Below are 12,635 nucleotides of genomic sequence, written 5' to 3'. Positions count from 1 at the left end.
ATACAAAGAAATCAGAGGAAAATTTCAAAGTGCTCAGAAAAATTCTTCAGACATTACTTATCTACAATTTCATATATTCTGAACTGTATTTTGCAATGAAATATTATTCAAAATGTCACATAATGAGTTAAATTACAGAGGAAATACATGATTGACTAAAAATGCACTGGGTTGTTAGTTACATTATCCAACTTCTTCAACTTTGAAATGTGTTAAAATCTAATGTCCAGAGGTCTTGTTAAGCATATCAAAATGCACTTCTACCTACAAAAGCTCTCAAAATGCTTAAAGTTGAAAATAGAAAATCATCCAAGAATTTAAATTTCATGACAAACATTCCAATTTTCACTTCATTCTCTAGCTGAAACTAAAAAAAAATGTAACATTCCATAGATTAGTACTTGAGGAGGCAAATTTCATTCAGCAAAATTCAATGTGGCACATCACGATGAGGTGAAAATTGTATTTACCTTAAACTTAGTCTTTGGTAAAGTCCCTGTTGGTGCCTTATAATTAATAATGATCATTTGAGTATAGCATGTCTATATCAGGTGATCTTTCCAAACTTTTCCTTTTTTTCAGTTCTACCTTACACTAAGATCCATGTCATACACTTGTCTAATGAGTGATTGTTCATGAAACATGTACATACACAACCAAAGCTGTCTTCCCTGCATGCTCCGACAGATACATTTCGTGTCGGATTAGATAAGATGTTGGATTTCACGGTGGAAAGAAAATAGACAAAAGATAATTATAAGAATGAAAACCCCAAATTCACAGTGAAACTGAGTACACAGGTGACAGATTAGAAAGGTTTCACTGTATTAGAATTCCTCAGGTGCTAGATTAGAATATGTCCCTGTATTTAGAGTTCCTTCTGGTGTCAGATTAGAAAGGTTTAAAGGGAAAGGCAACCCAAAAGATTTTTACATGATAAATGATAGGATTAATCATATGATAAAGATTTGTCATACAATTCTGTTGATATATGGCCTAGATAAGCTTCAGTACTAATTTGAAAACGTCAAAAATCAAAATTCCCACGATCTATAGAGGCTGCCATGATGTGTAACTCTTGTATTCAAGACCACAAAAATCAATAATTTTGACGTCACATCATCTGTTCCGGTTTTGACGAGATTCTAAGATCATTGCTTGGGTTCAGGACCCCACCCCCTTCCGAATAAGCTACATGAATTGATTTAATTGTTTTTTTCTTGAAAATATTTCTAATGCATGTCAACAACATCTTGCATACCTATAAAGTCCATATTAATTCAAAATAAGCCCTTTAAAAAAAAATACCCTCACTGGTTATTATAACAGAAATTATAATAACCATTGAGGGTATTTTTTTCAACCAAGTCATTTGAAAAGAAAAGACTACGTAAACTGTGGATCCATCATTTGCGTAATGACAAGTTGAGGTTCAAGACATTTGTATGACAAACGCTTACCGTCTGCCTTGTCTGCGACTCGACTGAACGTCTTTTCTCAATTTTTTCTTGCGAAAGAACGGGTTCAAATCTATACGGCTCCAAACTTACATGTAACTATTCGTGACTTGTCATGTTTATATTGCTACTGATGAAATAAACCGGAATAGATGGTGTGACGTCATAAATTAAACTTCAATGGCCACTCTCTTAGTGGCGGGTAATTTAAAATACATGATAGATTAATATTGATTAAATTGTTAAGTAAGGATTTTTGTTGTTAAAGACTGTCAATTACGATATCAGTAAGTAATACTTTATTCATAAAAGCAACTATGTGGTTAGGGTTGCCTTTCCCTTTAACTGTATTAGAGTTCCTTCAAGTGTCAGAATAGAAAATTTTAATTGTATCTACAGTTCCTTCAGGTTTCAGATTAGAAAGGTTTCACTGTATTAGAGTTCCTTCAGTGTCAGATTAGAAAGGTTTAACTGCTACAGTATCTAGAGTTCCTTTAGGTGTCAGATTAGAAAGGTTTAACTGTATCTAAAGTTCCTTCAGGTGTCAGATTGTTTGACTGAGATAATGAGAGGAAACTGAATTGTTTGAAATTTTATAAGTCCAAGGGGGCATAAATCTGCCTAAAAGGATCTAACAGGATACAGAGAGTATCTCAACTATTGTATTCTTAAGATATATCTACATGTATATCTCAAATTTCAATTCAAAATGTCCATGTATGACTGAGATGATGAATGGACAGTTAATTGTTTGAAATTTTCAAAGAGTAAGGGGCCAGAAGGTATACAAACGGAACCAAATATAACCTTGACCTGCATATTTTCAGGATGTATCTATATCCCAAATTTCAATTCAAAATGTCCATGTACGAATAGATAATGAGCGGAAACTGTGAATGGTTTGAAATTTTCTTATGCCAAGTAGCATGGCTCTGCCAGAAAAAAAAAAAAAGAGACCTGACCTAAATATGATCTAAACCTGTGTGTTCTTGTAATGTATCTATATCCTGAATTTCAATAGAAAGTGTCCATCTGTGATTGAGATGATAAAATGAAACTATTAATGTTTTGAAATTTTTTAAGTCCAAGGGGCACAACTCTGTCAAAAATTATTCAATCAACACCTAATATGAACTTGACCTGAATATTATCATGATTTTCCTATACACTAGATCTCATTTGAAGCCTTTGCAGAGATAATGAACGGAAAAACTGAAATATGATGGAATGACAGAAAAGGGTAACACTACGTATCACAGCCATTGGGGGGGGGGGGGGGGGGGGGGGGGGGGGGGGGGGGGGCATAAAAATGCATTAGCTAAATTCTCTACTGCAGGAGTCATAATCATTACTTTATCACATGCAGGGAGATCACACATGTTGCATAAATCCTTAGGCACTAGAAGTTGCATCCTTAAATAATAGATACTCCAAAGAAGTTATGTTGGGCATTAAATTTCTTGCAAGTGGACTTGCATCAGAAGCCTTTGCCTGGCCAATCACATAGGGAAAACAAGGTCACATGCAGCATCTGAAGCATGACTCGTAAAATGCATCCTATATAGCAACATTCTTCCAAGTTTGGTTAATGTAATGCTTATAGTTTTGGGGGATATCTGCTCTGGAAAGCCTCAGCTTGGCCACTCATATACCAAATATAGGTCACATGCACCTTTGATATGATGTGTGAATATCACATGTAGTATTAAAAATTTATCCCCAGTCCATCACTCCCTCACTGAGAGATTGCAACAGGTACTTGTGAGCCTTGATTCAGTAACTTTGGCATGGACTAGCTTGCTTGAAGACAGCAAATGGGTGTATTGAAATAAATCTTCCCAGGAAATGGGATATATACATGTAACATAATAGCTCTTCCCTAATAATTTGGGGTAAGTTTCATATAGGATCTGATATAAATGTGCAGATAAAGTAAACTGAACATAACTAATACATAACTTCTGTGATCAACAGATCATGAATCTTGAGTATGGATAGCAACTCTGATCCTGCTGCTTAAAATAGGCATAATGCAAGCCATACAATATCACAACAAACTAGGATTCACAATGGGGATAATTCAAGCCATACAATCTCTCAGTATCTTATTAGTGTGTAAAACAAAGTATTTCTTAAACTTTTAAACTTCTATAGATCTGAACTCCCTAAAACATCATAGAATAAATTTTTTACTTTAGCATTTTACTTATTACATGTTTTACTTGGTGCTCAATATTTCGCTGGAATACAGCAAAAGCAAATGCAACAAAAACACTTTTAAAAATTTAGTAAAAAAGATTTCAGTTTTTAATTTACATAATGAGATGCATATTATTATAAAGAATTAAATTAATATTTCATGAAAACAAGAAAAAAAAGAGCAAAATAACCCCAACCCCCCCAAAATAAAAACCAAAAAAAAAAATAATAAATAGAAAAAAAAAACCATGCCTCTCTGACTCCTAAATTTAAGCAAAATCATTATTCAAACATTAATAAGTTTTACCTGGATAAAAAAAAAAACCCATTCAGACATTTTAATTTTGAGATCATAACTAAACTCATTTACTAGCAAAATATCTATTAAGAATTGAAAAATAGTGACATTTTGTTTTCTGCTAAATGTATGAATATTGAAAATGTACACAGAAAATAACTCAAAAACAGTATAAGCTGAGCAAGAAACATTCCTTTTTAACAAAAAGCATGCCGCAGAAGGTCACAAGTACAGAATAGTTTTCTTCATGCCAAATGTAACTTAGAAGCTAAACAAATACTACATATATATTTAGTGCCTACAAAAGATCAATGTCATCTTGAGCAGATAAGCTTACACCTGGCAGATAAATGTGTCATCTGTGAAGTAAGTCTTCTACCTGAGGTTCTCCATGTAACTTATTGCTTTCACAATGTCAAGTGTACATGGTCAGGTGTAATTCATTCTACATAGTAATATACTTTTAAAAAAAAAAATCAACCAACTTCTACTAATGAGGATAATGCACATCATTTATGTAAATTGCAATTACATGTATGTCAATTATAAAACATGAAACAGTTAACCCAATGATGAATGACCGAAGAGATTGATCCATCAATAGAGGCGTGTACAATTTGTATGTAATTAAGTCGGTAGCATCTTTTCCATTTCTAAGAATGATGTCATTTTACAGTGTTGGAAATGTTGCTAATGATACAAATCCTCAAAACTGTCTGCCTTCTGTTGAACAGATATACCAATAATTGTTTAGACTGAAAAGATATGGTGGTTTAGGAAAACACAAAGAGCTAGACTCAAGATTGGGTAAAAACGGTTCTGTAATTTGAATAAAGATAAACTTGGCAGTGGATGGGGAGGGCATGTCAAAATTTTCATCTAACCATATCCAACCATATTGATTAATTGATTGAAAACATTATCACAGTTTAGTAACAACCAAATCTAGGATGGTTTGAGTAATTTTGCATAAAAATCAGTTTCACAATTTTTCAATAATTTGGTAGGGATTCAAACCTCGGTAAAAATATATTACATCTCAATAAATATAAAAAAAAATGTAATTCTAATTACAAGAGTTTCATATCATTTGACAAATTCATTTCAAAGTAGTCATTATAAATGTTGGTGCTTTATTGGGGGAGGGGGTGTCAATAAACCTAATTCTAATTCAAGTGATAGGAAAGTTTTATATTTTCATTGTTGGCATTTTTTTTTCTTTTTCAGAAAAGCATACATTTTCAGTTCATTGAAATCATTCAATATATGGTATACAAACTTCATAATGAACATTTTGAATGAGGGCTGTGGCAAAACGGAATTAAGCTGCAGTGTCCCTCTTTCAGACCCTGACGTGGGACACAAAAACTAACACACTACACACGCTATGTTCAAAACTACGCATTCTAACCTTCCTCTTCACAGTAATAGAAATTTCCTGATATTTTTTACACGGCCATTTTTACCTCTTCGTGATACTAGCTCTTTCACAACTCAGAATTATAATGGAAATGAGACAATGGTCTGTTGAAATATCACAGTGAAAAGTTATTTGTGTTTTCGGACATCTAGCACACAATCACTTACTGTTTTAGCTTTGTCTTTTTTATCTTTGACGTGTGGGCAGTCTCTTCCTGTCACAAACCCCTTGATATCAGTAACAGATACTGAAACAAAAGAACCATATACATTGACTGATACTGGTAATAAATTCAAGCTACAGCAAACATTGTGGATTTTATATTCATAAATAATATGTAATATTGAATACAAGGTTATATTCGCCTCATGTTATTTCTGCCTTTCTGCACTTCCTGACGGTTGCGCTCCGTTTTAAATTCACCCAGACACATTTGTGTTAAAAGAGAGCTGAGGGAAAAAGAAACAATTTCACCCAGTCTTAAATTCGCCCACTGGCAACAAGGGTGAAAGGGGTGAAAATAAAAAGGGGGTGAAAACAAAAAGGGGGCGAAAATAAAATGGGGGCGAATATTTCTCTGTATACAGTGTTGAATACTCACATTTGTTGCCTAATTGTTCCAACGATAAGTTGTCATTCTCAGCACAATCTCCATAATGGAACGTTTTCATATTTGGTGTGAGTTTCCACTGCCAGTACTTTTCTACTCACAAGATATGAATAACAAGTATCACACATTTAATTCATTTAAAATCAAAGAACAAGTTGCTCTTTAAACAACGCAGTATTAAGTCTTCCCAGGAAGACATGTGTCGCCTGCTAGTTCATTCTATATGTAATATATCACGTATAATGTTGAAAAAGTAAATTATTCAAATGGTTTTTGTCACTTTAATACTCCTTTTAAAGGTTTTGAGAATTACTAAACATTCTTTAACGATAACTTAATTGAAATTGAAAGATGAGACATTATTATGCAATGGAATTTGTGGGAGAATCTGTTTGAAATTAAGACATTTAATAAATGTAGACTGAATGAAAACATATGTTTGAAAATATGTATCAACCTGTTACTGTGCTCTTCAAGACAATGGTAATAACCATAAGTAATTATCTGTTGGGTTTACTGCTTAGTCTTGTTGTCTTTTTATATATCCAATTTACTGTTTCTCAAGAAAAATCATAATTAGTGCTGTTCTGAAATCACATATACTGTCCTTCAGTATGGGAATTACAAATACTGTCCTTTTGTACACAAAAATACTGTCCTTCAGTTAATCATAAAATAAAATCTTCAGCAAAAATGTTTTTTGCTGTAAAAAATCCTAAGTCCCGGCAAACAGGAAGTTGATAAGCGACAGATTCGAAAATGTCTTACACAATACAGTTGGCCACACTGATGCTCTGTGCCAAATATCAGGGAGTTGCCCCATGTGGTTCTTGAGAAAACTGTGACAGAATTTTTTTTGCTGTAAAAAATTCTAAGTCCCGGCAAAACAGGAAGTTGATAAGCGACAGATTCGAAAATGTCTTACACAATACAGTTGGCCACACTGATGCTCTGTGCCAAATATCAGGGAGTTGCCCCATGTGGTTCTTGAGAAAACTGTGACAGAAAGTTTTTGTGACGACGACGACGCCAGACGACGCAGGACGACGGATAGTGATCCCTATATGTCGCCACTGCGTGTAACGCAGGCGACACAATAACATATAGCATGCAATATTAATTTGCATAATATTGAGACTTAATGTTGAATAATTGCTATCAGGTTACCCTTAGCACGCCCTCTGGTGGTATACTTAGGGAACTTGGACCCCTCTGTCAGGTAATTCAGTCTCTGTTGGCGGATTAATTCTTTCATTTCAGGTGTGAGCATTTTCCTTAGTTCTCTGTAATCATTGAAACACATACAGTAAACTTATGTACACGTACGATCCTCTAAGAACTTACACGACTTGTTCAGTGCAATGCTGATGTCAAATTAAGTGTTCAATACACTGGTATAGTGGAGTTTGTCTACAAGATCTAATATCATGAGACACTGCTTATTTCAAGATAAGATCAGATTCTAGCTAAGATAAAATCGGAATTTACAAGACGCTGCTTGTTTTGGGATAAGATTGGATTTTACGAGACACTGCCTATTTCGAGACAAAAAGACACTGCTTATCTCGAGATAAAATCCAATGTTACGAAACCCTCCTTATTTGGATATCAGGAAATACTGCTCTAAGTCATGAATGTGTTCATTAAACAAGAGGCCCATTATAAAATGGTATTGGATCTTTAAAAATTTATTACATCCACTTGGAAATAGCTTGATAAAAATTGCCAATTACACAATGGGAGCAGCCTGTGCCTGGTCCTCCTCCTTGTTTTTTCTATCACGTTCCCATAATTTAATAATTTCTGCGTACGTCAACTGATTCACTCTCACTCTGAACGCATCAAATGTAGGTGGCTGTATTTGAAGAGCTCTAGTTATCTGTTCTTTAGCAACTCCTAGCACCTAAAACAAAGGCGAAAAACTTCATACTGCATCCTAACCCTAGCACCTAAAACAAAGGCGAAAAACTTGTAAAGACAGTACAGTTGCTATTAGTTTTCTTTTCATTCTTTCTCTTAAATCTAAGACTATATAATTTTCAATAAATAAAAAAAATAAATAAATAAAAACTATACCAAAGAGTATTTATCAATGAACACAGTAATTTCAAAATTAGAAAAACTTCTCAAAGTGCGAAGGAACTGTGAAACCTTTGGGAAGTCTTCTGTGGAAGCCCTCATCTCTCTCCAGGTTTTATTGAGCAACTGGATACAGATACAAAAAAACTCCTCAAATGGCTTGTCATGGCTGAAGAACATTGGGTAATATGAAGTTTCCTCATCTTGAGCTACAATCAGAAGGTACTACCAAATTACCAGAAAATGTGACAGGCAAGTAGATTCTAGTTTTTTCTCCCTTTTTATTATTTTCCATTTAATGTTTTATGAATTCATTTACCATATCAACCAGTCATTTATAACAAGCAATCAGAATTTAGTTTTCAGACACTTACGGGGCTCTCCAATTCTTAGAATTTCACAAAGAGCCTTGGTAAGCATGATGCTTGCTTTTATGAATGGACAGTCGTGCTCATCAGCCCTGGTGCAGTTTTCCAGAACAACCTACAGACAGAAAATATAGTTACTTGAAATCATGAAGGTTCCAGATGATTGAACAAGAGGTCCACAGGTCACAGGGTTCACCTGAGAAGCAGCTATACACATGTAAAACATTTAAATCCCAACTACTTCTCCATCCTGGCCTCAATAGTCATGGTATGAACCTGAATCTACACTATATAAGGATACCTGCATATCAGTGACATATTGTATCCTTGTAGCTCTTGAAGAGAAAACCTTATAAAGAATTCCCCAGTTCAATCATTCCTACATGTATATAAAACTTTAAACTTCTCCCACGACCCCATCCAGACTCCAGAGGCCAGCGTATGAACAAATTTAACAACACATAAGGAGGTTTCCATATTAAGTTTACAGATTTTTTCCTAAGGTTTCTTCTGAAGATTTCTGATTTGCTTACATTTTCTCATTACAGCCCTTCCCTGGCACTGGGCTCATAGTGTGAACAAACTTAAATGTACACTACATGAGGATGCTTGCATTATAATTTGACATGGTAAATCCTTGTGTATCTTAATAAGACAATTTTCAAGGAATTGAATATAAAAAAATTCAATTCCTTTTGTGGTCCAATCCAGATTCCTAGGGTCATATTATAAATTTAATTTTTGAAAACATATGATGGTATGAATTGCGACACTTCATGCTGGCCTACTTCATGAAGCAAATTAGCTGTCAGAATTCCCAGCTACTAAAATAGATGTACTATGCTTATCAAAATTCATACATACATTATTCACAACTACTGTACATCACATTGATGAGGATATGACGATCATTACAATTTGTAAAGATATCTAAGGCAAGAACGTTAGAAATGTAAATATAGTTTTATGAATAGATTTGAACCTTCACTACAAGAGCGTGATTTCAAATCAATTTACAAAAGATTTGTAAATATACTGTTGAAATATTCCTATCAAAATCCTGCTCCAACCAGGTCCAGGGTTCCTAGTTTGACCAAGTTTGAATCTTTCATGTACAATATATTGAAGCTAACTTTAGGCTTTTCTGTTTCTGTGATTCTTGAAGAACAAATTCTAAAATGCACACCCTATTATTATGATTTCTAATCATCCACATTGACCCTTTATCTAAACAAGAGGCCCATGGGCCACATCGCTCACCTGGGTCACCTTGGCCCATATCTGAAGACTTTCCATATATATTTGCATGTAAAACCTTAGTCCCTATTATGGCCAAAACTACCCTTTGCAAACTTGAATCTACACTATGTCAGAAAGCTTTCATGTAAATGTCAACTTCTTTGGCCCAATGGTTCTTGAGAAGAAGATTTTTAAAGCTTTTTCCTATATTTGTATGTAAAACTTTGACCCCCCCCCCCCCCCACTTGTGGCCCCATCCTACCCCCCGGGGGCCATGATTTGAACAAACTTGACACTGCACTATGTCAGAAAGTTTTCGTGTTAATATCAGCTTTTCTGACTCAGTGGTTATTGAGAAAAAGATTTTAACTATATATTTGTATGTAAAACTTTGATCCCCCCTTGTGGCCCCATCCTACCCCCAGGGGCCATGATTTGAACAAACTTGAATCTGCACTATGTCAGAAAGTTTTCATGTAAAAATCAGCTTTTCTGGCTTAGTGGTTCTTGAGAAGAAGATTTTTAAAGTTTTTCCCTATATATTTGTATGTAAAACTTTGATCCCCCCCCTTGTGGCCCCATCCTACCATCGGGGGCCATGATTTGAACAAACTTGAATCTGCAATATGTCAGGAAGCTCTCAGGTAAATTTCAGCTCTTCTGGCCCAGTGGTTCTTGAGAAGAAGATTTTTAAATGACCCCACCCTATTTTTGCATTTTTGTGATTATCTCCCCTTTGAAAGGGACATGGCCCTTCATTTGAACAAACTTGAAAGCCCTTCACCCAAGGATGCTTTTGGCCATTTGGTTGAAATTGGCCCAGTGGTTCTGGAGAAGAAGTCGAAAATGTGAAAAGTTTAACAGACAGACGGACAGACAGACAGACGGACAGACAGACAGATGGACAGACAGACAGACAAAGGACAGAAAGCGATCAGAAAAGCTCACTTGAACCTTTGGTTCAGGTGAGCTAAAAATGCTTTGTGACAAGATTGATAACGTGGTTCTTGAGAGGATGAAAACGTGAATGTTTATGCCTGACAGAAAACCAGACAGACAGAAATACAGACCAGCTGACACCAGAGTAATTAGATCAGTAAAGCTTGCTTATACTGATCTTGTATTGGTAATGTATTTGGTAAAAGATTGTCTAACCTTGACACAGTTTTCCTGGTATTTGTTGGAGAAGTAGGCTATGTTGTCCAGGGCTAGCATACCAGGTGGAGTGTGTACTGCAAAGTCAACAGCAGGGTGGGACTGGTCCTGGCAAAAATTACGCCACAGTTACAATCCTGGATACGTACAAGTCATACTTTTCTAAAGACTCAGCAAGAGTATTCACAAAAGTTAACCATCCAATGGATTGCAGCAAGTTATCTTTATGTACATGTATATACTATGAGCTACTTAACAACACAAGAGCAGTAAAAGGTCAACTGAAACATTTTTACAACCCATTTTTCATACCATGAAGCCAAGTTTTCTGTAGAGGTTAGACTTGCGATTTGCTGCTTGGTTTGTATCCCCGTCCATCTCAAAGCAAATCTTGGCAAGTGCTTCTATCTGCTTCAGAACATTCTACAACAGTAAGGAGAAAATCAAAACATCATAATATCGATCTACCAGGACTTTTACACTATACTGCCAATACTGCCCAATGTTTCCAGTCCCAGAGAATTGTCCCCAACTCCTTCCCACATCGGAGGATGATATTCTCAAAGTTTATCACTGGTTATTTTCACATTACCAAAATCCCTCAGAAAGTGGAGTGTCCCTCCCACTATTAGTAATCATCCACTTTGAGATTGTTCATGGTAAGCAACTCCAGGCACACTGTACTAGTAAAATATCTAGAACACTGCATTATTATCTACAGACGTGTACATAATTCTGATTCAAACAGACTTTTCATCACTGCACATGTTAACAAATCTCTGACAACAAACATCATTTAAATCCCACTGGTAAGTGAGAAAATTTCCCAGTTTACTTTCGAAAGGTCGGTGGTCTCTTCCCAGGTATATCGTATCTGGGTTCTCTCTTCCACCAATAAAAACTGGGCACCACCAGATAACTGAAAAATTGTTGAGTGTGGTGGAAAACAGCCAATCAATCAATCATCTGAAAACCAAATCAGCGAATTTCTCTGTTGACTTTTGACCTTTGATGTATGACCTTGACAGTTTCGTGTTACATTTTTCATACTTTTTTTTTATTATAGATATAGTTTCAAGTTGATATGATCTCATTCCTGACAGGAGATTTGCTACATTGACTTTGACCTTTATATACCAATACCAATGTGTTTCTCTTATAGTGTCAAGTTAAATATATATTACCGACAACAGTCTAAGTAAACTTATTCCTGAGAAGAAATATCAACAAGACAACAATTTGACATAATTTCCAGGAGACTATATGAACTTGAAAGCAAATAACATTTCTCTTGCAGTGTGAATTAAGTACATAAAGGAATGAAGTTAGTATCTTTCTCCTGAGAGAGAATATCGGATTGTTAACTCATTCTGAAGTAGAGATTTTAAAAAGAAACCATTATGGTAGAATAGTTTCTTCACCTTGAAACTCTACATCGATCTCTCTCCTGTTATCCAAAATATTTAGGCAGTTATACAACATTGTATAACTGCCTGAAGAGCAAATCATAGCAAAACCACTTGCAGTGTTGGCAATGTGATTATTATGGATATCTCAGTCCTAATGTCTGTCTGAACATCTGTATGTACAGTCCCTGAAACGTTCTTCTTTCCCACTTGAACGGTGAGCGAACGGTGACTGAACGCAGAGCGAACGGTGAATGCAATTTGGTGAACAGTGAGCGAACGCAGAGCGAAAAGTGAACAGTGAACGAACGCTGAGCGCACGCTGAACGCAAAATGATCTATTTACTCGGAATATTTCGGATTTTTCCCTGGGATTTTACTTATTTCATAATCAAGTAATAAAA

The 12,635-nt window shown here is 35.3% G+C and overlaps 1 protein-coding gene across 11 annotated transcripts in view; it reads right to left on the bottom strand.

The window, feature by feature from the left end:
* Positions 1-12,635, bottom strand: part of LOC125683712 (engulfment and cell motility protein 1-like) — a 59,371-nt gene that overhangs the window by 7,862 nt on the left and 38,874 nt on the right. For 5 of the 11 annotated variants that reach the window (XM_056158418.1, XM_048925149.2, XM_048925167.2 and 2 more), the window contains 9 exons: positions 11,138-11,248; positions 10,826-10,933; positions 8,438-8,546; positions 8,136-8,272; positions 7,718-7,887; positions 7,152-7,267; positions 5,976-6,077; positions 5,542-5,621; positions 471-506 (listed from right to left, as the gene is read on the bottom strand). In XM_056158418.1, coding sequence (XP_056014393.1) covers positions 471-506; positions 5,542-5,621; positions 5,976-6,077; positions 7,152-7,267; positions 7,718-7,887; positions 8,136-8,272; positions 8,438-8,546; positions 10,826-10,933; positions 11,138-11,248 — 969 coding nt within the window. Of the gene's footprint in view, positions 1-166; positions 368-470; positions 507-5,541; positions 5,622-5,975; positions 6,078-7,151; positions 7,268-7,717; positions 7,888-8,135; positions 8,273-8,437; positions 8,547-10,825; positions 10,934-11,137; positions 11,249-12,635 lie in introns of those variants that run through there. The other 6 variants (XM_048925157.2, XM_048925179.2, XM_056158431.1 and 3 more) reach the window with 2 other exon arrangements.

This window comes from Ostrea edulis, chromosome 1 (genome assembly GCF_947568905.1).
Source record: "Ostrea edulis chromosome 1, xbOstEdul1.1, whole genome shotgun sequence".
NCBI lineage: Eukaryota > Metazoa > Mollusca > Bivalvia > Ostreida > Ostreidae > Ostrea > Ostrea edulis.
The sequence above is the reverse complement of the archived record's forward strand: the minus strand, read 5'-3'. Positions and strand labels throughout refer to the sequence as shown.